The sequence below is a fragment of the Desmodus rotundus genome, chromosome 9, assembly GCF_022682495.2.
Source record: "Desmodus rotundus isolate HL8 chromosome 9, HLdesRot8A.1, whole genome shotgun sequence".
NCBI lineage: Eukaryota > Metazoa > Chordata > Mammalia > Chiroptera > Phyllostomidae > Desmodus > Desmodus rotundus.
Window position 1 is genome coordinate 47,800,612 of NC_071395.1, and position 26,114 is coordinate 47,826,725.

The following is a 26,114-nucleotide window of genomic DNA, read 5'->3' on the forward strand; positions in this document are numbered from 1 at the left end:
ACGGTCCTCTCAAGTCTGATTGCCGGGCGGAGAGCAGCGTCGGCCGCCGCGGATGGACGTCGTGAGAGGAGGTTGCAGGGCTGGCTGGGCGGCGCCGGGGCCTGGGAGAAGAGTTGGAGGGAAACGAGGCACGTTCTGGGGCTGAGCTGGCAGGGCGGCGGGAGGGCAACCCCTCTCCGCGCGTCGTGCCCTAGTTTACCGGGCTGGATCCATTTGGGAGCGTTTTCCGACGTGGGTCGCTCCAGCCTTGGGGAAAGACCCTGGTGGTCTTTGGGGCGGCATTTGTTTCTAAGTTTGATTACTTATTTTTAACAATTTTATTGAGGATTCACTTACATACCCTATAGTTCATGCCTTTTAAGTGTACAACTCCATTATTTTTAGTAAACTTACCAAGTGTTGCAGCCATCACCACCATCCAGCTGTGGAACTTCGCGCCGCTCGGAGGAGAGAGATCCCACTTGTCCCTTTGCAGTCCATCCCCTCGCCGACGTCCAGCCCCAGGCCACCACTGGTGTGCTTTCCGAATCTATATATTTTCCTTTTCCGGCCAGTCCGTATAAACGGAATCATACAGCGTGTGGTATTTTGCATCTGGCTACTTACACTTAGTGTAACGTGTTGGAGATGTATGCTATTATGTGTATTGGTACTTGTTCTTTCTTGTTGCTGAATTGTATTTCGTTGTTTGGACTTCAGTACTCATCCATTCTCTAATTAATGGACATCTGGATTGTTTTCCTTTTTTGTCTGTTATGGGTAATACCTTATGGATATGTGCGTGTATCTCGTGGGTCTTGGGCCGCGTGGGGTGGAATTGCTGGATCATTTGGTAACCGTGGCGAACCTTCTGAGGAACTACCAGACTCTATTCTAAATTGGTGACTGCACCCACTTCCCCTCCCAACAGTGCGTGAGGGTTTCAGTTTCTTCACATCTTCACCGGCGCTTGTTATTACCTGTATTTTTTGGTTATAGCCGCCCTAGTGGGTGTGAAGTGGGATCTCATGGTCGTTTTGATTTACATTCCCCTAATGGCTAGTGATGTTCTTTTTTCATGGGCTTTTTAAAAAAATGATTTGTGTATCCTGTTCGGAGAAATGTCTGTTCATGACCTTTGCCTATGGATTTATTTTTAACTGTGTGTATTTTATAATTATTTTAAAAAAATTAAGTTGATTTGAGAGAGAGAGAGAGAAATGTCGATTTGTTGTTCCACCCATCCATGCATTCACTGATAGATTCAACACCCACCCCGACTGGGGATCGAACCCACAACCTTGGCACATCCGGAGGTTGCTCTAACCAACCAAGACACCCAGCCAGTCCTAATTGTGTGTATTTTAAATATGTCTGTTTAGTTGTGGTAACGTGTACGTAACATAAAGTTTGCCATTTTAACTATTTTTCCATTGGTTTATTTTTAAACCTAGGAAAAAGAAAGCCTGGCCTGGAGGCAGGGCATCCCCTCTGCCCCGCAGAGTGGCCCGGCTGAACCATCTCCTGCGCCTCAGCTGCAAAAATACTAATAAAGATAGCTGTTGAGCCCCGGCCAGGTGGCCCAGTGGGTTGGAGCATGGTCCTGTACACCAAAAGGTTGCGGGCTCGCTTCCTGGTCAGGGCACACACCTCATTTGCGGGCTAGATCCCCCATTGTGGGTCAGGGTGTGTGTGTATGGGAGGCAATGGATTGATGTTTCTCTGTCTCTCTTTTCCTCTCTCTCTCAAATCAGTAAAAACATATCCTCGGGTGAGGATTAAGAAAAAATTGTTGAAAAAGAGATGGCTATTGATGTTGTTTCAGTGCAGTGTGGAGACGGCACGCGGTTCCTCTTGGTGTCTTTTCTGCCTCAGGTGTTATTCTGCCGGAGACGTTACTGTGCACAGGGATCTGCCTCGTTCGTCCTAACAGCTGTACGACGTTCCGTCATCGGAATGCCATCTCCTGGGCTCTGTAGATGGGTTTGGGCTTTTGATGAGTACCAACAATGCTCCCGTACATCTCCATGCGTGTTTGAGAACATAATTACAGGTAGTTCCCAGATGGGGAATTGCCAGCTCAGGAGGTCCGTGAAGTTCACATTTTCATTGCTGGTGCCGAGTTTCTCACTCAAGGGCTGCAGCAAATACACACCCATCCACGCCGTATTTCTCCATCTTTTTACATCTCTAAAATCTTTTGAAACCTTTGTAAATCTTGCAGTGGGTTGTCCCTATTCTTCAGGGATGCACAGGGACTCAGAATATGATGAAAGCCCTGGCCCCTCCCCCCAGAAAAATGTGCACCAGCGTGTGCGCTCAACACGTGGCTGACCTTTGCTGGGGGGTGCTGTCTCTGTCCACAGCCTTCCAGGGCAATGGTTCTCACCCTTTAAGTGAAATAAATTCTTCTGGGAAGCTTCGATACACAGACTGTGTTTTAACAGCTCTTCGTTAGAGAGCTGAGGGCACTTGGATAAAAGAGAAGCCCTGACTTGGGCGCACCTGGGGAGCGGTATTCACTCAGAGTGGAGGAGAGCAGGTTGCAGGACAGTGGAGCCCAATTAGGAAGAGTGGGTTCTTTGGAATTGGACCTGAGCTTTGAATTTGGCTCAGGTGCTCACCGGCCAGGTGACCTTGGCTGGTGACCTAACCTGTGGGGGCTTTTATTTCCTCCACTCCCTGTATGAAAGGGGGGCGACAATAACTGACTCACAGGGTTGCCTGAGACTTAACCGAGATGGTGCAGCTTTGAACAGAGGGCCGGGCACACTGCTGGAGCCTGGGCAGAGCTAGCTCTCATGTTTCATATGTAATGTCTCACTTCAGACCTGGCATTGGGCGGGAATTCATTACGTGGTACCAAGTGTCTGACTCTTCCTTGTCATCATCAGGCTTGAAAGGAAGGCTCTGCTTGGCCAGACTGCAAAGGGGAATTTGATCTCTCCTGGGGTGGTGGGAGGCACTGAGAGATTTGAATGAAGTATTTAAACACCAGGTATTCTTATTAAAAGTCTTCTTTCTCCCCTTCCTAGGATGGCTTCAACAAGAAAAATCAGCCATCCCATGCGTGATATCTTTGGTGATTTCAATGACATTCCCTTAGAAGATTCAAAGATCGAAAAAATCAGAAACTTGAAAGGCGATAGGAATCTTACCAAAAGAGCCCCCGGTTGTAGCAGGTTTCTAAAAAGAAGCCAAACTGTCGGTGAAAAACACTTATTCCTGAAAGAGGATGCGGGCCTGGGGAGCGGGCCCGTGCGTTCCTCGGGTAGACCCCCGAGCACTGCCTCAAGGCTCAGGACCAGCGCTGCGCTCAGGAAGCTGGCCCAGATTGAGTCCAAGATCATGAGCCGGAAGGTACAGATGGACTTGTCTGACGAGGGATCTGACCCAAAGACCTCTGAGGACAGCCTGCCCAGGAGAGCAGATGAGATTCCCCCCGGGAGTATAGCTGAACTGTCTTCACAGGCCACACACGAAACCTCCCAGAAGCAGGCCTGTGAAGTTCCTCTCGCTGAGAGCAGCGCGCCAAGCGGGAAGGTCAGTAGGTTTCTAAAGAAGAGAGAGCCACCTGTTGAAAAGCTGTCCCCTGAAGCCCATTTTGGGGAGGAGAGGAACTTTTCAATACCCAAAGAGAAAGAACCTACTAGAAAATTGGATTCTCCAGACAGTGATGAAGAGGAAATGAAGCAGTTACTGGGAAGCTTGATGGAATCTTTTAGAGAAAAAGAAACACGCACAAATCAGGATTTCACCCACACCAGAGACGGTGAGAAAGAACAAACAGAGCCATTCTGGGTAAGGGTTGTGTGTATTTATTTTCAACAAAGCCTTTGCATTTGTACCTTTATGTCATAATGCTAAAGACTTTTTTCTTAAAGATTTTTTTGTTGTTTATTTATTTTTAGACAGAGGGGAAGGGAGGGAACTCAACCCACTGAGCCACATCAACCCAGCCAGGGCAAGACTTTTTTTTAAAAGATTTTATGTATTTATTTTTAGACAGAGGGGAGGGGAGGGAGAAAGTGAGGGAGAGAAACATCAATGTGTGTTTCCCTTTCGTGTGCCCCACACCAGGGAACCTGGCCCACAACTCAGGCATGTGCCCTGACAGGGAATCGAACCAGCGACCCCTTGGTTTGCAGGCCGGCACTCAATCCACTGAGCCACACCAGCCAGGGCCATAGTGCTAAAGACTTTTGATAGCAGCTGTCACCCAGAAGCTCCCCGAAAAAAGGGTTTGACGAGGAAAGGCTGGGTTTCAGGCAGTCACAGCCGCAGATTGCAGGCCTGCTCAGTAGGGGATGGAATTTGGGACACTTCAGGCAGTTTTGCACTATTGTGACTGTGTACACCACAGTTACACCACAGGACAGCACTTTGTACGACTGATTGAACACCAGCAGTGATTAATGCCACAGGCAAGCCACGCCTCCTTGTCGTTTGTACCACACAGGAATCATTCGTTGGGAAGGCTGTGTTCCTTTTTTTTTTCACTGAGATGAAATTCACCTAAAATTAACTATTGAAGTATTCGGTGGCATTTACCAGTAGTACTTCCAGGATGGTCTGTAACCACCACCTCTAGTTGCAGAGCATTTTTATCCCCCCCAAAGCAGTCTCTAGCCACTAATCACTCCTCCGGCCTCAGGCCTCCACTAATCTGCTTCTTGTTGGTATGGAGTTGCCTGTTCTGGACATTTTATCTAAATGACATCAGACAACATGTAGCCTTTTGTGTCTGGCTTCGCTCACTCAGCATGTTGTTTTTCAGGGTCGTCTACATTCTATGGTGTCAGTGCTTTTCCCCTTTTCACGGCAGACTAATATTCCACTCTCTGGATGGGCCATGTCTTACTTACCCATTAATCCACTGATGGGCATTTTGGTTGTCTCTGCCTTTTGGGCATTGTGAATGCTGCTGCTGTGAGCATTTTTGTACATGTGTCTGAGTCTGTTTTCAGTTCTTTTGGGTATATTCCTCAGAGTAGAATTAGTGGGTCCCGTGGTAATTTTATGTGTAACTTATTGAGGACCAGTCAAACTGTCTTCCACGGCGGCTGTACCATTTTACCTCCCACCGGCAGTGTGTGAGGGCTCCAGGTTCTCCACGTTCTCGCCAGCACTTATTTTTTGTTTTTTGATAATAGCCTTCCTAGTGGATGCTAAGTGTTAGGAAAGCTGAGCTGTACAGGGAAACCCTCTGCACGTTCATTTTGGTTCTCTCGAAGGTCCAAGCTGTCATAGATCATGTACTCAGGGGCCTTCATTTAGAAATGTGTAATTAACAACATGTATTTGAAAGCAGCGTGATATTTCTGATTATTTGTGGAGTATTTCTAATTCCAGCATTATCTTGTCTAAATGTTGTACCTTGACTTCCAGAAATGAGGGGAGTGGAGAGAAAGCGCCGCTGAGGGATAAATATCTGATCCAGGAAGCCTTGGTCTCTTGCTCACTACTAGCCACTTTGTCGAATGATGAGGACTTATTCATCACACGCTTGCTAATTCTGTTTCTTTAATTTCTGCCAAAGTAGGATCAGATCCCAACTCAACCAAAACTCCTTTCACTACCCAATGAGGAACTTTCCAGCCCAAAGCCACTTGGGACATCACATCCACCAACCTTCCACTCTGCAGACCGGGCCCTTCGCACTGCCCACTCCAGCGCTTGCTCCCCACAGACTGCCGTTCCTGGGGACATGGCACGCAGCGTGGTGTCACCGCTTTCCACCGCCAGTGCTGTGTCCAAGTTAGTGTCCCCGAGGACAGCGCGTGGCAGGCTCTCATCCTCTTGCAAAAGGAGCGAGGCTGAGCCTGGGCAGGAGCCGCTCTCCGAAGCTTCCGACAGCAGCCTAAATGGTAACCCACAGCCTGTGCAAGAGTGCCACCTGGGGGTGAGGGGGAGAAGGGCTGCCAACAAAGGTCCACCGCTGCCTCCTGTCCAGGGTAGGGTCAGAGAGTACAGTGGGACAGGGTTCAGGCTGTGGACGTGAGAACACCTCCTCATGAAGGAGGTGAGGTGAAGTAGGTGTCCTCAGTAGCCTGGCCCCACTGCTGGCCCAGAGGGGCCTGTCCTGGTGGCCAGACCCCACCTTCCCCGACCCAGATGCAGCCTCCAGGGCGGGAGGCAGCAGGTGGTCAGTGCAAGTCTGCGTTTGGGGGCTGACATACCTGGGGTGGATATCCTGGCCCCACTGGTTATTGGTTGTATGGTCTTGGCCTCTCTGTGCCTCGGTTTCCTCATTTGTAAAGTGGGGCTGAGCCAGGTCAGTGAGATGATGCATGTGGAGCGCCGCAGCTGGCCCCACTGCACAGTACGCACATGCATCTAAGGGGGAGCTGCTGTGCCAGGAATGTTACTCTCAGCCAGTGCCAACACTGTTCCACGTGCTCGGGTCCACGGCCTCCCTGGGGCCTGTGCCCCGGCCAGCCGGGACGACGGCCCAGTGCAGGGGTTTGGTCCATGAGTGCACATTTAGACCTCCCTGCTGTGGGAATTGAGATGACAGTCAAGTGTTAGAGGGGCTTGGAGGAGGGGCGAGCCCTCAGACTGGAATGGCAGGCTGGAGTGGGTCTGGTCTTGTGCTGGGTGGGTGGCGAAGGGCATAGGGTGCAGCCCCTCAGCTGTCACTTCCAGAGAGAATGGGTAGGTAGCTCAAGGTTCTTCTCTCTCCCACCTTCAGCTCTTGCTTCCTGCCCAGGGCCCCCTGCTAATACTCCTTAGCACCCACATCGTCAGGCCTCAGTGACAGGCCAGCCGGCGTGCCAAAATGCTCATTCAGCGCCAGCTCCCGTGTCCTTAACTTGCTTTAAATGAGAACGTGGGATGCATCCGCCCAGTCTCATATCTGCATGAGGCGCCGCTCCCCTTGGCCCTGCAGCCTTCTTCCTGTTTCCCCCAGAGGCTGGCCTGTCCGTCCCACCAGTGATACTTGGAGCTCACTCATCACCACGCTTCGCTGCGCTGTGTTCGTCTGCTCATTGGTCTAAACCAGGGCCTAGGAGGCCCAGCGTTTGTTCTTATAAATACATTTTTATCAGCACAGCCACTCTCATTTGTTTACACCTGGACCGCGGTGGCTTCCACACCATAAGGGGAGACCTGACTAGTTGGGACAGAAGCAGTGTAGTCTGCAAAGACCAACATATTCACTTTCTAACTCTTCAGTGAGAACGCATGCAGGCCCCCCGACTCCTCACTGAACCCAGGGCGGCGCGTTTCCCCCTCTCCCATCCCTAGTGCTTGGCCTACAGCATGGTGGCAACACTTACGAACTAAATGTGTGAGGTAACATTGTCATGTTGCATTCTTAATTCCAGATTTTAGAATAAACATCTTATCCCTGGATGACCTGGCTCCAGCTGCCAGTGAGAACTTGGACCTGGAACAGAAAGTAAGTGCAGCGATCTGATTTTTCATTGCGGGCCATTGCACAGAAAGGCCTGCGACTGTTACACTTCATTTAGGTCGGAGGGTTCTTAACTGGGGACGATGGTGTCCCCAGGGGATGCTCGGAGACATTTTGGTCATCATGATTGGGGTGGGGCGTGCTGCTGGCATTGAGTCGGTGGCTGCTGAGCTGGAGGCTGCTCAGTGCCCTGCGAAGAACGTTCAGGCCTCATGTCGAATGCCAGCAGGGAGCCCCTGCTGCAGTGATGGCAGGGTGAAGGCACTTCATACAGCAGACAGTTAAAGGGGTCCCACTTAATGCCCCTCCAGCAACAGCTGCCTGACGTGTTCCAGTGCCCCTCTGTGATTCTTGCCGTATTAGTGCCCACCTCCCCATCAAAGGTGTGTTTTAATAATGCACAGCAATGACACTTTAGCAGATTTCACTCGTGTGCTCGCCTCACACTCTCAGGCCATCCGGGTTAAGTGCAGCAGCCTCTGCTGAAGCGTTTCAGGCGTTCTGCTCAAATACTCCGCCTATCCCAGTCTAATGAAGGATCAGTGAGGACCCTCGTCCGCTGGGCCCCCAGTGGCACCCTGCACCTCATTCTAAGGCAGTGGTATTTAGAGCATGTTCATCATTCGGAATCACCTCCCAGTCACCTCTGCTGTCTTTCGTTTTAGAAAGGAGGTCAGAGGGAAAAGGCATCCTGCAAAAGTTCCTGGACCTGGGGTCCCCCAACTGGCAGCAAGGTCTCGGAGCACCTGAGCGAGCCGTCAGCCTCCTCTGCTGGGCTGGCACCCGAGGAGCCTACAGCCAGCATGGGGAGCCTGGCTTATTCAGAAGATTTCGAGAAATCCCCAAGTCTGACAGCATCAGAGGCAACCACACATTCTGGGGAATCTCCTGACAGGACGTTGGCTTCTTTGTCTGAACGCTCCATAAGCCTGAGGACAGACCATCCCCCACCAACACTGGTGTCTCAGAAAAAGTGGGTCCCGGGTGTTACAGGAGTCACAGTGAAGGAGAAGGCGGTGCAGACCCCTGACCCCACCTTCACCTACCAGTGGACTACGGGTGAGCATGTGGCCTGAGGGCCCAAGGAGGGCGATTCGGGCCATGGCGGCAGTGACGGCACTCGGTGTGTGCTGAGGGTGTCCTCGGAAGCGTGACAAGGAGCTCTAGGGTCTGGAGGCCTGGTTGTTGTCATTAACTAGCTGGGGGGACCTCGGTGCCCGGGCAGCCACCCTGGGTGTTTCCTTCCGAGCTCTCACACATTATGGAAGAACCCAGAATTGAAGACTTCCTAAGGCAGTGGTTCTCAATGGGTGATTCTGGACCCAGGGGACACCAGCAAGGTCTGGAGCCATTTTTGGCGGTGACAGCTAGGTGACAGGCTACTGGGTGCAGGCCAGGAATGTTGCTCAACATAATGCAGAGCCCAGGATGGCCCACCAAATGTCCGTGAGTCTAGGGACAGAGCGTCTACAAGGGGCTCGTGGGGCCCAGTGCAGGGTCCGAGGGCTGCCGCGTTGCCAGTCTCGCTGGTTGTCTCCGTTCAGTGTGTTGGGTGGATTCTCTCCTGTGGTGCAGGGGGCCCACCAGTGTGACTTCCCAGACATTTTCTTGTCCCCAGTGTCACCTTTGGCCCTTCTGAACAGAAAGTTTCCTTTTCTTTAAACATTGTCTTGCTCCCTTGTCTCATCTGGACGACGCCCTGGACTATGCAAGGGGCTGTAATTCTCCCCAATTCTTTCATTTAGGATTGGCGGGCGGAAGGGCTTAGCCACACAATAGTCATTGCCCCAAATCCTGCCACTCACCCCTTCTCCGTTTGTCCTTGGGACAATGGCAGGCATGGCGACCACCGGGCCAGCCCTGGGAGGTACTTACGTGGACCCTGCACCCATCGCTAGTCACGTGGTCAGCGCGGATGCAATAGAAGGTAACAGCCCAACTCGTGGAGTCTTGCAGTGAAGTGGGTGAATTTTACCTGCAAATTCACACCCACCCTTGGATGTGCGGCGCCCCTTTAGCACTGGGTTTGGGGAATCCGTGGGCAGGGATTATCACAGCCACAGGTAGCTGCCAGTTCCTAGGATCCCCGACGGTACACTGAGTGTCCAAGAACCTTTGGTCTGTCTCGCTGAAGGACACCAACATCAGACAAAGGAGAAAGGTTATGAGTAACACACCTCCAAGCCCCTCCATACGACAAGGCTATTTTTATTTCGTGTGTTCCCCTTTGAGCCTTTTTATCCGGAAGCCATATTTGTTTTTCCTCTGAAAAGTCACCCGAAAGCCTTCTTCTTAGGGAGCCCAGGCCCTGCTAGGTCCCTGTGGGGCCCCTGATGGCTCTCACGGCACCAGCAAGTACCTGCTGTTGTCTTGCCATTTCAGTTTCTTTAACGCTTTTCAAAGGTGAAGATATTAAAATATACTGATTATAACAAATGAAACGTTTATGTTTAAAAAAGATTTTAAAAACTTAACATTACCCTTGAAGATTTTCCCATGTTACTATATAGTTTTAATAATTTTTTAAAAGATTTTAATTATTTATTTTTAAAGAAAGGGGGAGGAAGAGAGGGAGAAAAACATTGGTTTGTCGCCTCTCACACCCCCCCAACTGGGGGCCTGGCTCACAACCCAGGCATGTGCCCTGATGGGGAATCGAACTGGTGGACTTTAGGTTTGTGGGACAACGCCCAGCCCACTGAGCCATACCAGTCAGGGCAATAATGATAATCTTTAACACTTGCAGTTTTTATTTCTAATTGTATTTTTATTTAGTTAAATTTTTAATTTTTACTTTAATTATGTGTTTAAAAATGCATAATGCCAAATCTACCCTCTTTCTCATTTTTAAGTGGACGGTTCCATAGTCTTAGATTCACATTGTACGGCTGCACTTTTTGGGTGTCAGTTCACTACCCTTTCTTTGTGTTGGATGTGGAAGTGAAGACCTGTTTCTGCCGACAGCTGAGCAGTCTGGACATGTCAGTAGAAGGCAGTTTATTTAGTAGAGACAGACACCAATAAGTGAGGCCTTCACTACTTCCCAAGGTAGCATCACTTCTGGAAAGTATCCAGACATAGTGAAGGGGTAGGGCCCAAAGCAGCTGCTCCTGACGGGATGAAGGCACTGGGGGGCATGGGCCCCGGGCAGCTCAGTGACTCGGTGCCGGGGCAGCCCTGACAGCTTACAGCCCGGCTGTGTTCGCACTCAACGACATGCTGAAGCAGCAGCTGAGCCTGACACAGCAGTTCATCGAGGCCAGCCGGCACCTGCATGGGTCCCTCCTGCAGTCCCTGGACCGAGACTCATTCCACTACCACACTCTGGAGGAGACCAAAGAGGTGAGTGCAGCACAGCTACCCCTTCTGGGGACAGGGAGGGCAGGCAGGGCTCTGACCATGGGGACAGCACTCAGCCCAGGGCTGCTTGGGACCAGTCACCTTCTGTCCTGTCAAAAGGAATCTGTTTTCTTTGTCCACAACAAGAGCCAGTGTGGGGTGGGAGCGCTGACAGCCAGCCCACCAAGTGCTGAAGCTGGTGCAGCTCTGAGTGACCTTGGACCAAAGTGACCGTGGTGAGGGGTGCTGTCACTCCACGGACTCTCCCCAGCACCACCCAGCTGGGCTGTGTCTTCTCAGGCCCAAGGGGTGAAGCTCAAGGGATGTCACACTCGCTTCTCTTTTTCCCCTCTGAAAACTTAATTTTTGTTTGATTACACAAAATGTTATTTTATTTTTTAAATACTTTCATTTTTTTTAGAGAGGGGAAGGGAGGGAGAAAGACATGGAGAAAAACATCAATGTGTGGTTGCCTCTCACACACTCCCTACTTGGGACTTGGCCTGCAACCCAGGCATGTGCCCTGACTGGGGATCAAACCAGTGACCCTTTGATTCACAGGCTGGCACTCAATCTACTGAGCCACACCAGCTAGGACTGTTATTTATTTTAAAAGATTTTATTTACTTTTAGAGAAAGGGAAAGGGAGGGAGAGATCAGTTGCCTCTTGCACACCCCCAACTGGGGACCTGACCTGCAACCCAGGCATGTGCCCTGACTAGAAACTGAACCAGCAACATTTTGGTTTGCAGGCTGGCGCTCAATCCACTGAGCCATACCAACCAAGGCAAAATATTTTATTTAATAAAAACACTGTTACAGAGATATGTAACTTATACAATCCTCTGTAATTTCAGAGATAACTATTACCAGCTCGATATATTCTTTACATTTTTCTTATGTAAAATATTAACTATATTATGGATAACATATATTACATACTATATCATATAGTAATATAAACTTACAATGTAAAATAAGGACTTTTTAAAAAGTCATAATACATTATCATACCAAACCCAATGAACTTTTCTTAATATGGTTGGACATCCAGTGTTCAGATTTCCACTTGTCTCATCAGACTCAAACACTGTGTTCCTATTTTTCCATCAGGACCCAGACGCAATCCGCACGCTGCCTGTCTTCTGTCTTTTTAGCTTCCTAACCCAAGTGCTGGTTCTCCGCCCCGAGCAGCATCCGACCCCCAGGGCTGTGACCATCCAGGTTGTTGGCAGCAGGGTAGCCCACTGGGGACCCACTTTAAGAACCATTGCTCTACAGGTCTCCCCCTTCCATCTTTTCTGTGTTCTTGCAGTTTCTTTGTTGAAGAAAACAGGTTCTTTGTCTGACAGTGTCCCGTGTTCTGGACTTTGCCGATTGCACCCCTGCAGGGTCCTGTTTGTGCCTCTGCTGGACATCCATTGGTTGACTGGACGTGGGCTGAAGCCCTCTGACCACGTTGCCTGCCTGCAGCCCACCATGGCTCCTCGTGGCCTGCTCTGGGCCCACGTCCTGGCAGTGGCACCCAGGTTCTTCCTCCCGAGTGCAGTCGCTCATCCTTTCAGACTTGGCCAGTTAGCCGGGCTCATCTCTTCCACAGCATTATCACTTGGCATCCTGTCATTTCTCCTTTGTCGGTCTGACCAGGAACTGCTGGGGCAGGCACTGTCTTCCACACCCAAAGCCCTAGTAGGCGGAGGCCCTCACAGTGACACGCCTGTCTGTCCTCTGCCCCACACAGTACATCAGGCACCACAGGCCCGCCCGGCTGACCATGCAGGATGCTCTGAAGGAGCTGAAAAAGGAGCTGAAGGAGCTGTGAGCACCAGGTGAGGCTAGACTTGGGGGTCTGATGTAATGAGCTGGTCCGGTACTCCAGCTGTGACTCAGTAGCCTCCAAGGGACATTCAATGTGGGAGGGGGCAGGTGGTGCCCAGGACTCACCTGAGTGGAATCCCAGCTGCAGCCTTTTCTAGCTGAGTAGTTGATGCCTCCCAGACCCCACCTCCTTGATGTGACCGGCAACAAAGAGGATGGACCACAGACTGGCAGAAATGGAACCCAGGTGGAGCTCACGGTAACACAGGATGCTGGCCTGTTCGGGGCCCCATGGAATGGCTCCACCTGGCCAGGTGTTGGCTTCCTAATGAGCTGAGGTAGGTTGGGGGAGGGGATGAGAAGTACCATTCACTGACAAGGACACAGGGCCAGGGGTCCACACTGGGGACCCTGGTATGGGACACCAGGCAGAGCTTTTGACCCAAGCCTAGAGTGCAGAGTCACACTCAAGACACACCTCCTCCCTACTGAGCCCGAGCACACTTTGGAGGTCAACACACAGAGAAAAAGGTCTTTATGAAAAAGTCTTTATTTGAAGGCAAAACAGTAAAACCCACAAGAAATTGTTAACAGCAAGTGTTTATGCTTTATCCTGAATCAGATGCGTTTAAACAATACACAGCTACAGGAAACCTAGAACAAAATCAAGTATTTTATCACATCAGGTTGAAAAGTTGGAGAGAATTTTGCATCTTATTGAAAAGAATTTTTCAAAAACGTTTCTGTACAAATAAACGGCATTGCACCCCGCTGCCTAAGATGCCAAATACAGCCAATCCCGGCGCAGGCACCCTGTGGCTCCCTGCAGGCCTCACCTCCGTGTGGTTGGAGGGGTGGGTAGGAAAAGTGACAGAGCAGGCGGTGTGTCGGTCTGAGTGGGCTATTGCACACGAGTGCTGGTGTTGGGGTTCCTTTAAGTGAAAAACACAAGCAGACACTAAGGTCACGGGTCCTCCACAGGTGTCATTCTGTGACCTGAAGATGCCTCAGATCCATCTCCTTAGACCCTTTTGTTTCTGGAGATACTGGTAAATGGCTAACTTTCCAAAAAAAAAAAAAAAAAAAAAAACCCCAACAAAACTACTAAACTAAGGGCCAGTATGTCTTGGAGGAATTAGGTTTCAAATTATTTCACTGGGGATCATCTTAGATCAGTATTTCTTTTCTGAAAACTAAACCATTTGGAGTAAAAATGAAAACCCTGTTTAACTTTGCAAATCAAGGTTTTGTTTTTCCATTTTCGAAGAGTGAGCAGTGCTAGCGCCTGGCCTGAGCTCTGTCACGATGTGTGGGGGGTGCGGGCTGCGGAGCTGGCCCGCCACGCCCCTCGTCTGGGGGGCTGGTGTGCTCGTCCAGGGCCGCCACACACGTGCCTGCTGAGTTAAGGAGACTCACACCAGATGGTAGAGATGTGAGGCATCCATCCCTTCCGGTGTCAAAGATTCTTGTCCGGGGAAGAGGGGCTCATGTGTCTCGCTTCACTGTCCAGGGAATGAGTTCAGGGTGTCTTCTCATGTGAATCTTACTTCTACATTAGAGCTGGTCTGCAGGTGGGGCGTGTGCCTCCCTGCGGGTGAGCACGGCACTGGTCACTAGGCATGCTGTGGTTGTCTTTCTCTTCTGTTGCTCTCCAAAGATGGAGGCTGCGTGAGAACTGAGCTGTCCCTACCATCTTCCGTAGCCAATAAGCCAGGAAGGTCCCAATGGCCAAGCTGCCAGCGGCTGGTGTGGCTCCTCACCACTCCTACTTGCACTCGTCCCTGGCTTTCATGCGGGCGATGAAGGAGTAGCTCTTGTTCCTGCGGTAGTTCTCGTAGGGGTCGTCCAGGGCCACGCCCACACCCTTGTACTGGTCCCACTTATCCCGCACGTCCCCCCCCTTGATGGGGTCCTGGATCCCTTGTTCTTTCACGCCGAGGCCGCCAGATCCACTCCAGCCTTAGGAAGAAAGAGGGGTGAGTGGTTACAACCCACAAAAACTATAATCTAGTGCCTTCCCCCGACACAAAGTTAAACAGGAATGCATTTGGGGAGGTGAGCAACATGCATAAATGCTGTTTGTAAACGCAGAGCTGATAAAAGTAGGAAAGAATGCCCAGCAGAACCCTGCGGGCTTGCCCTTTCTCAAAGACACGGTGGTGAGTCGGAACTGCCTCCGACTCCATCATCCCCGACCCTGAGCCCAGAACCTTACCCATTTTCACCAGCATCTGATGTCCTTTGTTCTCTTCCCCAAGCCTGGAGTCGGGTATAGGAGGTGCTGAATTAGAACCCAGACCAGCTGAAGAACTAAAATTAAGACAGGTTACGTCTTTTAAAAAAGAGCTGGTACATTTATTGGAATGAAAACTCTTAGAATGTTACAGGGTGTGGCTTGTATGAGCGGTCACAGCGTAGGACACACAAGTTTGTGTCTCCACCACTCTTCTTCATCCTCTTCGCCAGCCAAGTAAGGGTGCTCCCTAAGATGATGGCTCCTGCCCCCCACTGTGCAGCAAGGGTGGGGCACACCAAACCCTAAAACGGTTAGAAACACAGCCCAGCCACCGCCTCAGGCTTTACAACGTGACCACAAAAAGGTAAGACCACAGTGTGAGATGAGGAGGCGCCAATGTCACCGCATTAGTGCTTGGGTGTCCCTGAGGTGCTGTTCCAGCACAGGCCACTGCGAGCATGTCTTCTAATGACACGTTTCACATTCACAGCAAAGCCTCAGAGGTTCCAGTGCTACCAGCAGGTCACTGGACAGTTAAGACAGAAATCTTACGGCGGAGTAGGGCTCCTGGACCGCGACCGACGTCTCCTCCCTGGGGAGTATGACTTGGACCGGGAGCGGGAGCGGGACCTCGAGCGGCTTCTTGAGGATCGGGATCGGCTACGGCTCCTGTTGGGGAAGGGAAGGGACAGCCCTGCTGGTCAGCCCTGTGGCAATGCAGAAGCCTCAGGCCCAATCCCCGAGAGGTGGAACCTGCCTACCTGGAGCGGGAACGGGAGTAGGAGCGGGAACGGGAGCAGGAACGTGACCGTGACCTCGAGTATGAGCCAGATGACTTGGAGGACCTCGAGTTGGAGCGAGAGGAGGAACGTCCTCGGCTTTTGGAGCGGCTCCGAGACCGTGAGGGTCCGCTGCAGGGAGAGGCTGCTGAGCTGGAGCCAGCACCCCCCGGCTCCCACACAAGCTGAGCCTGCCATCCCAACCCGATTTGGGGAGGACCCTATGGGTGCATGTCGGGGTAAGGCCACGTCATTCACACCAGGGTGTTGTGTTCCTAAGCAGCTTCGTGAATACAGACCATAGCAACCTTTTCTTGTGCTGGTGTTTTCAGTCTACTCAGGCTTGTGGGACAGCTCCCACCCAGTGCCTCTGTCACAGGGGCCAGACCCCAGACCCAGGCAGAGGCCATACCTGACTTCCTCTGCCTGTGTTTGGGGGTGTGTGTGACATCCTATATTCGGGCAGGATGTAAGGTGTTGGGGCATGCTATGACATATTAGGATGTGACAGAACAGTGTGTCTGGTTCATTCTAAGGGAATTCACGACAAGATCCAGCCAGGGAGACCATGACTCCACAGATTAGCAGACACACCCTTACCTGTTCCTCTTCTCCTGGCCTTTCCGTCGTCGGGCCCGCATTTTTGCTCGGAAGAATTCATAGAGGCCATTCTGCTCCCAGCCTTCGCTGTAAGACAGGGGTAATCCCCATGTGACCACACCACCACCCCTCTCCCCAACACAGGGCACTGGGGAAAGCTCACCAGGAGTAAGCCTTCCCACACCCGCCACAAACCTTCAGAGGTGGACAGCCTCCCCCCCTCCTTCACTCAGGACGCTGAACACATGCCCACCCAGACAGCACTTGGGCAGCCATTTCCGCGGCACCCTTTCTCAGGTACGGAAGCAGGCTGAGGCCAGACACCTGCTGGCAAGTGGAGAGACTGGGCTGTACGCTGGCCCCGCCCGGCTCCCGGCCTTTCCGAACTGCTGTTTCAAGAAAAGAGCTGAGGTGGGTTAGGGCCTGTGGTCATACTGAAGCTGGGGACGAGGGGGTCAGACTCCTGCACCTGGCACAGGATGGGAAACCATTTCAGCCGGGCTGGCAAAGAGGTCATGGGGGAAGGGTATCCTGAAAGGGACCCGTGACAAAACTTCGGTGTGCAGCAGTGAGCCACTTCTGAAATGTGCCACGTCTGAGGTAAGTTCTTGTTCTAATGGATAGATCTTAAGTAGAAAAGCCTTCCTTTCAATTTTTACTTATTGATTTGAAATAAACATCCACTTGTTGTTCTACTTATTTATGCATTTGTTGGTTAATTCTTGTAGGTGCTACAACTGGGGACCAAACCCACAGCCTTGGTGTACCAGTATGATGCTCTAACCAACCGCGTCACCCAGCCAGAGCTGCAAAAGCCTTTCATCAAGGCCACTATGCAGCCCTGATTGGTGTGGCTCAGTTGGTTGAGCATCATTCCACAAAGCAAAAAGGTCACTGGTTCAATCCCTGGTCAGGGCACATGCCCGGCTTGGAGGCCCAGTCCTGGGTTGGGGTGCATGCAAGAAGCAGCTGATCTTATGTCTCTCCCATGTGGATATTTTTCTCCTCTTTTCCCCTCCCTTCCCCTCTCTCTAGAAATAAATGGAGTCTGGAAAAAAAAACCCAAAAAAAAAACCCAAAAAAAACGGGCCACTATGTGTGACACACATCACCCACAGCCAGGGGGAGACAGACCCTCTAACTCAAACTGGCGATTTCTCTTAGATACATCACACTTCTCACCTGGGCCTCACACCACACTGAGCAAGGCAGAAGGCATGGCTGGTACGAGTCTTTCTTGTGAGGCCAAGTTAGGGAAGACGGGCTGGGAGATGGGACATAGACTCCCCTCCCATCACCTGCCCTACTGCTGGGTCTCCCCAGGCTGCATACCTGTTCCTGGGCCTGTCATGGGAAGGAGGGCTGTAAAAGGCCTCCACAGCTGCCAGCAGCCTCTCGCTTGGTGGCATGGGGGGTGGAAGGCGAATGTCTTTAGGGTCCAAAGGCTTGTACTCATGATCTTCTAGCTGCAGTGGAGAACACAGTTGTCACTGCTCCTTGCTGGAGCCCCCGTCAGGCCCACCCAGAAGTCTGCAGGCCCAGAGGCAGGAGATAGGCCCTAGCTTGGTGTTCAGGTTGCCCTGGGCAACAAAGTGCTCATCCTGCCCTTCTTGGAAGGTCCACCCTCTGGCAGGGCTTCAGCCACATCCTAAATAAGGTGGTTGAGGACTCCCCCTTGAGGCTGATAAAAGCCACAGAATTCTTTCTGTAGCAAACGTACACGGATGATGTGGCCTCAGGCTGAGACAGAAAGAGCCCCTGGTTCATTCAGACAGGCTATGAGTCCTGGATGCCCTACCTGCAGATGTTACCCTGTGCCCCGACTTCCTACCCCATGCTTTGTCCTCTCCCTCCATAGGCCCTCCCACAGCCACAACAGCTTTAGCTGGACCCAGGAGCCCCTTCTCAGTAACAGCTCATCGTTCGCCCCTTTACCTCTACCTCTCCCCGCACCCTGGCGGACTCTTCTCTACTGGGATTCTGTGGGGAATCTGTGGGACCTTCCACGATGCATGCAGAAGGGTGGGTCTCGCTGGCCACTACCCCAGGGTAGCTGCTCGTGCTGGCTGTTCCAGGGGAGCACAGATTACTGACAGCAGTAATCTGTGGTGGCTCAGAGGGCATGGGAAAGGGCAGTGACCAGCAGGGCCCCCGGAGCCCTAGCCCCTTGCTCAGCTCACCCCTCACACTACCCCACGTCTGCAGATTCCTGAGTTCCCCAAAGGCACACCCCAGAGGCCACCCCTTTCCTGAAAAATCCCTGTGCCATCAGCCCCTGGACAAGGTGGCTTCCAAGGACTAGCACTGTGAGGACCTGTCCCTCATGTGCAACCCAGCTTGCTCCAAGTGACACCAAACTTGCAGCACTGGGAGGGAGGTGCAGAGGGAGCAAGGTGGCATGGGCCTTGCCGGTGCTGGCGCATTATCACTGGCTTGGTCAAGTTCCTGGGGAGTGGGAAATGAGAAGGAAGTAGCCTGGGAAGCACAATTTTGCAGCCTATGGGAAATGGGTTCCACCTGTGGACTTTTCACATGGAGACAGAGGCACTGGCTCGAGCACGTGCTGCTAAGCTTGGCACTCACCACAGACCTTACCTTCACAAGGGGGGCCATCAGCCCAGCGGGGAGGTCAAAGTAGGGAACGTTGGGGACCAGACTGGGGTCATCGTGGTTGATGTGGGGAGGGCCCTGTCGCCGCATGTGGGGGGGTTGTCCGTTGAAGCCATGGGGAGGAGGGCCAAAGTCAGGGTGTTGGGGCCCCCCCCAGGGTGGGTGCTCATTGATCCCAGGATGTGGCATGCGGTGGCCAGGGTGGTGGTGAGGGGGTCCCATCTCTGCAAAACAAAAACTTGTTTCAGGCTTGCAGGGAAGTTACGAGCTGGGCAGTACCAAGGGCTCAGGCACAGTCTCCTAGGTGACAAGTGACAGCAGAAAGGGGCTCAGAGAGAGGCAAAGATGCCAACACCCAGTTTCTGGGCAGCCCTGTCTGGCACCTTCTCTACCACTCCTTCACTCACTGCTTAGGCAATGTAGCACATGAGGGAGGAGGGAGGAGGTGAGACCTGGCTTGGAGGGGCCTGTCCTGCACCCACAGCAGCACCTGATGGACCTCACAGGTTAAGGAAGGAACCACAGGGAAATCACAGAACCTTCAAACAACAATGTTGCAGGCTGAACAGCATCCCCCACGCCCCAATTCACCACTAGTCCTAACCCTCAGTACGTCAGAATGTGACTGCATTTGGAGACGGGACCGTTAAAGAGGTAATTAACTTAAAATAAATTCATATGGGTGGGTCCTGATCCATGTGACTTAAAGAAAAGATTTGGACAGACAGGCAGAGAGGGGCAACCATGTGAGGACACAGGGAGAAGATGGCTGTCTACAAACCCAGGACCGAGGCCCTAGAAGAAACCAACCCTACCTCCACCAGGACACAGCCAATGTCTGCTGTTGGAGCCACCCAGTCCGTGGGCCTCTGCCATGCCATCCTAGGGCATTAACTCAAGCAATTAAACTGCTAAGTGATCTCTGAGCTGAATTTATAACCAAGAATGGATTTAAAAATAAAGGTAAAGGCACCCTAGCCTGTTAGCTCAGTTGGTTAGAGCACTGTCCCGATACACCAAGGTTGTGGGTTCAATCCTTGGTCAGGGCACATACAAGAACCAACCAATGAATGCATAAAGTGGAACAACAAGTCGATGTCTCTCTCCCTTCTGTTCTCTAAAATCAATAAATTAAAAACAATTTAAATAAAGGTAGAAGCAGTAATACAGTAGGAATGAAGTTATTTTAAAAAGAAAAAATTAACGAAAGTAAAGATTCTTTGAAAAAAAGAGTAAGCAGAGAAAGTGATAAAAACTCAGACAAGGAACAGGGAAGCAACCCCATGACAGCAGTGTGGGCCCCGGGCTCAGCGGCACCCGACCGCCTGCTGCTGTGGGCACTCGGGGGTTACTTTTCCTTCTGGAGTCTGTGTTCCCTTCTCTGCAGGATAAACAGATGGTGCCCTGTTCCTGGGAGTGTGAGGAGAGGGACCCGGAGGTTACACCTCCACAGCCCAGTGTAGAGTTGTTGCCAACACCTGAGTCACCAGCCTGTTCACCTCTGTCATCACATGACCCCGATGTGACCTAGACTCAAGACACATCAGGTACACACCAAGGACCAAGAGCAGTGCCATCAGTCTGCTCAGGAAACAGATCTGTTAGACACCTCCTCCAGGCAGGCAACCTGGACTTCTCCAGGAACCAGGGGCAAGAGAAGGCTGTGTGCACTGGGGGCCTCTAAACTGGCAGAACACTCACCAGCAGGGAAGTCCCCCTGGGGGTAGTCAAAGCGGTGAGGATAGGGCGGCCGCTCGAAGGGGTGTCTCGGGGGGAAGTCATCCTGCATGAAGCGGGGTGGAAAGCGGTTGAAGTTGTGGGGGTGTGGCGGCTGGTTGAACTGAGGGTGCTGCTGATGGGGTGGGAAGGGCCCACGGAAGTGTGGCGGCCGCTGCATGCGGAAGGGCGGCTCTCGCTGGCCACTACCCCAGGGTGGCTGCTCGTGCTGGTTGTTCCAGGGGCCCTCGAACTGGCTATTCCAGTTGGGGTCGGGCTGGCTGTTCCAGGGTGCGTCGCGCTGGCCGTTCCAGCCTGGGTCCCCGCGCTGCTCACCCCACATACCCTCGTGGCTGTTGTTCCAAGGCGGGCAGTGGGGTGGCCCGCCCTGGTGGTGCGGGTAGGGGGGCTGCTCGGGAGGCTGCAAAACAAAGAGCAGATGTAAGCCACTCACGAGGCTCATTCAGCACCCTACAGACATCTGGCGTCCACAGTGCCAGGTGCTGCATGCTGATGGTCCACTGGGCGCTGCCCAGGGCAGGCCATGGCGCCTCGTTGACTGACATGTGCAGTGGATGCTGTGGTACTTGCCCCACCGCTGGCCCCTCATGTCCATGCAGATAACCCGACTCCCAACTGCTGCACCCACATCTTGGCTGAGATCTTCTTTTGGGTCAGCATGCAAGCCCCCCGAACAGGGGCTCTGGACCCGTCCACTCCTCTGTGGACAGTGCAGAGGCGCCTCCCCCATCGTGCCCAGGGCATGTGGAGGGACTGAACTCCAGGAGCCCATGGTGGCCTCCTACCCTGAAGACACCCCCTTTAATAACTTCCCCTCTATCCTGTGCTGCCTTCTCTCCTGGGTCATTTCCCACGTCAACTATTGCCCCTCAAACCCTGCCTCATGTCTGCTCCTGGGTCCATGCCAGGAAACGTTTCTGTAGGGTGAAGATGAGACAGCTCCGATCTCACCCAGCTGCTCCTCTGAAGACTTACAAGCCAGACTGCAACCCAAACCCAGAGCCAGGGGAGGGTGTGTCCAGATGAGGCCGACCAGAAGGCCCACCTCTAGGGTCATGGCTGGTTAGTTCCACTGACCACCACCACAGGGAGGCCGGCCCAGGCCACCATACCCACAGGAAGCCAGGAAACCAGATTTTAAATATGGCAATCATTTAAAAATGTGTAAGACACCACATGGGCAGGCAGGCCAAGTGCATTGCCAGGCCATGGCTGACTGTGGACCGCCAAACCAGGACAGACCCTTGGTGAGTGGACCCTGTTCTTGGGGGACTCCCAGTCATGCTATGCTGGATGAGATGACCCCTGCCCTGGCCTAGAAGTTTCTGACCCCAAGGGAACAGGAGGAAGTGACCAGTATCTCAGCCCCAGAAAATGCTGCCAGCCTGACACTTGTGACCTTCTCTTTCCTTATAAAACCAGCATATTCTTTCCAGGGTGACAAGATATGGACACTTTGCTAGTTGGACCAGTCAAAAGAGGGAAGGAAAGGGAACACCCTCCTGTACTTAACTCTGTGGACTTTCCCAGCACTCACAGGAAAATGGGGACCCGTTACTGAGAACCCCAAATGATCAAAGCGCCAGAGAAGAAGAAATACCTGCTGTTGACCCCAAGGAGCAACGGGGTGAGGCTGGTCAAACCAGGGGGGTTTGTTAGGCGGGATCTGGTCGTGGGGCCCAGGGCCCCGGGGGCCGGTGGCTGCAGGGTCCTGGACCCCTCCTGAGGCGTCGTAATCAGAGGAGCCGGGCATTTGGATGGGAGGTTTGTTGTCATCTAGAGCCAGGCAAGAAGGCAGTTAGCAGAGGCCCCAGCAGCAGAAGGCCCCACCCCAAACGGTCTTCAGCAAATACCCAGGCAGCCCAGGCTGGGCTTTACTTCCCAGTAAATCCTGGCTTCGTGACCCCACTGAACACTAGTCACCGCTGGAAAGGCAGCGAAAGAGGGAGACCGCCCCACACAGGACACACACTCCCCTCTGAGAGCTCTACGACAAGGTCTCAGGTCTGCCACGTCAATTTTAGTTTGCTGAGGAACTTTATCGTCACTGAGTTTTATCAACTTTTCTGAATCTAGCTGAAAGATCACTTCCTCTCATTTGATCTGTTATTTCATTAGATTTTTAGAGTTACACCAGCCCTGTGCATTCCTGGGGCATGTCCTTTTTGGTCATAACATATTTTAAAAATATTTGGCTGGATTTCACTTGTTAAGTTTTTGTTTAGTATTTCCACATCTTTATTTAGAGAGAACACTGTATTATATTTTAATTCTTGCCCTGCCCCTGCCCATCCGATGAGAAAGTCACCCTGGTCTTGGAAAATGATTTGGGCCCTTTCCTCTCTGCCTGTTCTCTGGGACAGCCCTGACAGGTGAACCGTCTGAGCTGTGAAAGTTCTGTTACACTTACATGTGAAATCCCCCAGCCTGGCGCTTTAAATTGATTAGAATCTGGCCTGTGACTATATAATCAGAGCCCTTCTCTTGGGTGGGGAGGGGCTGGGAGGCTGCTTTCTGGGGCTGGCCCCCAAAGGGTGGGTGCAGAGGGGGCCACATACCAGGCTGGGTAGTTGGTGGGATGGCTGGGGTAGGCGTGGGGGCCGGCGGTGGGGCAGGTGGTGGTGGCGTGGCCTTGACTTCGGCTTCCATTTGCGGCATCTGGATCTGCTGCTGTTGCTGCTGCTGCTGCTGCTGCTGCTGTTGCTGCTGCTGCTGCTGCTGCTGGGCCAAGCTGTTGACGAACTCCTCGTGCTGCGTCTTGAGGGTCTGTATCTGCTGCTGGAAGGCCAGCTGCACTGGCTGGACGACTGAGGAGTACTCATTGATGAGTGTGGCCTGGCAGAGAGAAAAGGGCAGCTGGCACTCAGTGTTCAGGCCCTGGGGCCCACCCCTTCGGGAACAGTATGGGGACAAATGCTGGGAAAGCACTGGGAAGTTGGGGTGGTTCCATGGGCAGTGGGGCAGGCAGGTGACTGTCATGTAAAACAATCAACTTGGTCTTGATAACCAGAGCATCTGAATCTAGCCAATGCCTTGGTGACATGAATGCAGTTTAGAATTCCCTGATAACGGAACCCAGCAGTGACAACTGTGCCTTAGGTGGCCACACAGACTTTAAACATGTCGCTGACAAACATTCCGGGACACGCTTACTCTCTGTCTGGCTTTGAACAAGTCACCAACTCCCTAAGCCTCCATTTTTCTCATCTGCAAAATGGGACAACACTGAGACAAACTTCCGAGGATTTCAGGGAGGAGGTGGTGACTAACACACGGAAAGGGACTGATACAGAGCAGCTCAGTAATCGTGAGCTGCTATTGTAAACTTGGGAGCAAAAAAGCAATCGGCGTCATTGTTGGATGGTGGTAACGAGTCCATTTTTAGTAGACAAAGAATGAACTGCACTTCCTTGTTTGTTTCTGAGCAAGAGCCAGTCCCCCATTGGGGGGATGGTATTTAGGACCATCGCTGAGGAAAGCAGCCTGCATACAGCGAGTGACATGCAGCCAGGCCTTCTGGCCTGAGAGAAGGGGTGTGAGCTGTGCCTTTTATTCCAGCAGCTGTGCATGGGGCAGTGATGCTGGTACCATGGCAGAGGGGACCAGGAAGTCCCTCCCTACCCTGCGCCTGTGTTCTGGGCAAAGGCAGACACGTGAATGAGGAGCACCGACTGCACGCGGGGATGGCCACAGCAGCCTAGACTACACTGGGGTCTCCTCATGTCCCCATCACGTGAATGCACACCTGGAGGACCAGCACAAACAGGCTGGTGACACCCTGCGAATAGGGCCTAAACTGGGAACTGGGTCACAAGCACACCAACAGGTCTCACCTGGGAGTGTCTGCCCCTCACTGCACATGGGACAGGGCCCCCAAGGCTGTTGCTCAGACCTCAGCCCCCAATGTTCACAAGGCACACCTGGGCTCCGAAGTTACCATTCCACCAGCTGCTTCCAGCCCAGGTTGGAGAGATGAGCCCCCTGACTTCTAAAAACTGCTAGGGTGGCCTGGCTTGGCCTGGGGGTGTGGTTCGAGAGGTAGCAGCACTCACCTGGTACTGGCCGAGCCCCAGGGCCGGGCTCTGCAACTGCTGGATGATGGAGTCATCAAAGTAGCCATTCTTCTCCCACAGCTGCAGGAGCTGGATGTGGGGAGGACAAGGTCATGTCAGGGGGAAACAACATGACCAGCCCCTGCCCACCTCCCCCTCCAGGCTGCACCACATACCCGGGCGATCTTTTGCTGCTTGTCCTCCTCCACGGCCAAGAAGCTGGTGCAGTAGATGGGCACCACAACCTTCTGCAGAGCGGCCAACAGCTCCCTGGCCTGCTTGCGCTGGCTGTGAGGGAGAGACCTTCCGCGCATCAGGGCCCTGGGGCGGGACCCGGCCACGCGCCCGTTACCATCGCGGCTCCAGCCACAGCACCCTCTGCCTTCTCAGGGAACGGGCCCCCAACCTGGCTGGGACAAGGGCTGGGCTTCCCACAAGACCTGTGCTGGCACTTGGGCCCAACTGACAGATAGAGAGCAGGAGGAGGAGGGAAAAAAATCACAGGCTGGGGACATTCAGAGCAAAGCCTGTCACCCTGGTCTGCTCATTAGTAAGAGAATCCTTCCTTCCTGGAGTGGCACAACCAAGGACAGAAACAGGGCCTATGAGAGCCCCACTGTCCACAAAGGACCAGCCAGGGCTGCTGTGGGCTCAGGGACTTGTCTACGTGGCCTTGCTGAGCACTGTCATGCCCTGTGCACAAAAAACCCCCAACTTGGCCCCCACGTTTCAGGAAGCAGGAGTGTTCCCTGCATTGGGGACTTGAGGCTGGCCAGGCAAGGGAACCTGCTCCCACATTCTTTGGGAGGCACTCTAAGCATACATGGGTGTGGAAGCCCTGGCAGCTGTACACTGAGGTGGCACAGGGCCCCCAGCGTGGCAGTGACAGAGCCCAGACGGCATATCTGCTGCTTCCCAGGGAGGACACGAGGCAGATGGCGAGTGGCTGAAACCCCTCCCAACATCGAGCTCACCAGAGGGAGCTCACAGACAGGATGGAGTGCCTGGGGTCGGGGGAGGGAGAGCAGTCCAGGTGGGAGGACAGGGAGGACAGGGCTGTCTCTGCAGAGCGTCCCTGGAGTCAGAAGAGCGGTGGGTAAAGCAAGAAGGCAGGGAAGGTTCCGGGCAGCTGCCTATTTCCCTATACCAGAGAACTAAGGGAACAACAATGTAGGGAGTGGCTGAGTGGGGGATGGGGAGAGCAGGCACCCAGGATGCACATGCAATGGAAGACGGGACAAGGCGGGCAGGTCAGTTTCTGCTGCCCTCACCGGCATCAAACCCTTCAGCCGACCAAGCTCAAAGCCAAACACGGTAGCCACACACCAGCCTCACTAGCACCGTCTCCTTCTGCCTGTCTCCTCCCGGGGCCTGCTTGGCTCAGGCATCTGGTTCCTTAAGTTAACCTTTGTCGTAAGGCCCCAAGGAAGTGCAGATGTAAACACTGGTCTGGCCTGGGGAAGGCTGTGGGGGTGGGGGACTGGTCTCAGTGGTGTGGGATGGTCAGCAAGGGGAACCTGGCATCAAGAGCCCTGAAGCAGGGCAGT

The 26,114-nt window shown here is 52.9% G+C and overlaps 2 protein-coding genes across 6 annotated transcripts in view; one reads left to right on the forward strand and one right to left on the reverse strand.

Moving 5' to 3' along the window:
* C9H19orf44 (chromosome 9 C19orf44 homolog) lies at positions 1-15,412 on the forward strand. 3 transcript variants are annotated; one of them, XM_024560794.3, is made up of 9 exons: positions 1-128; positions 3,015-3,780; positions 5,522-5,846; positions 7,308-7,381; positions 8,062-8,455; positions 9,234-9,323; positions 10,572-10,738; positions 12,477-12,564; positions 15,280-15,412. In XM_024560794.3, exons 2-8 carry the CDS (start codon positions 3,016-3,018, stop codon positions 12,555-12,557), a joined length of 1,896 nt encoding a protein of 631 aa, XP_024416562.2. In that variant the 5' UTR covers positions 1-128; position 3,015; the 3' UTR covers positions 12,558-12,564; positions 15,280-15,412. The 3 variants fall into 3 exon arrangements, with proteins under 3 accessions (XP_024416562.2, XP_045051662.2, XP_053766887.1); XM_045195727.2 differs by having other exon boundaries at positions 10-71; XM_053910912.1 differs by lacking the exon at positions 1-128 and adding an exon at positions 2,020-2,032.
* Positions 13,086-26,114, reverse strand: part of CHERP (calcium homeostasis endoplasmic reticulum protein) — a 19,695-nt gene continuing 6,666 nt past the window's right edge. Inside the window, exons 6-17 of one of the 3 annotated variants that reach the window (XM_024560790.4) lie at positions 24,744-24,855; positions 24,568-24,657; positions 23,074-23,350; positions 22,116-22,291; positions 20,480-20,915; positions 18,764-19,002; positions 17,501-17,634; positions 16,169-16,255; positions 15,551-15,700; positions 15,342-15,458; positions 14,769-14,863; positions 13,086-14,512 (exon numbers count right to left, since the gene is read on the reverse strand). In XM_024560790.4, the coding sequence (XP_024416558.2) occupies positions 14,319-14,512; positions 14,769-14,863; positions 15,342-15,458; positions 15,551-15,700; positions 16,169-16,255; positions 17,501-17,634; positions 18,764-19,002; positions 20,480-20,915; positions 22,116-22,291; positions 23,074-23,350; positions 24,568-24,657; positions 24,744-24,855 (2,107 nt within the window). In that variant the 3' untranslated portion in view covers positions 13,086-14,318. Of the gene's footprint in view, positions 14,513-14,768; positions 14,864-15,341; positions 15,459-15,550; positions 15,701-16,168; positions 16,256-17,500; positions 17,635-18,763; positions 19,003-20,479; positions 20,916-22,115; positions 22,292-23,073; positions 23,351-24,567; positions 24,658-24,743; positions 24,889-26,114 lie in introns of all 3 variants that reach the window. The other 2 variants (XM_045195726.2, XM_045195725.2) reach the window with 2 other exon arrangements.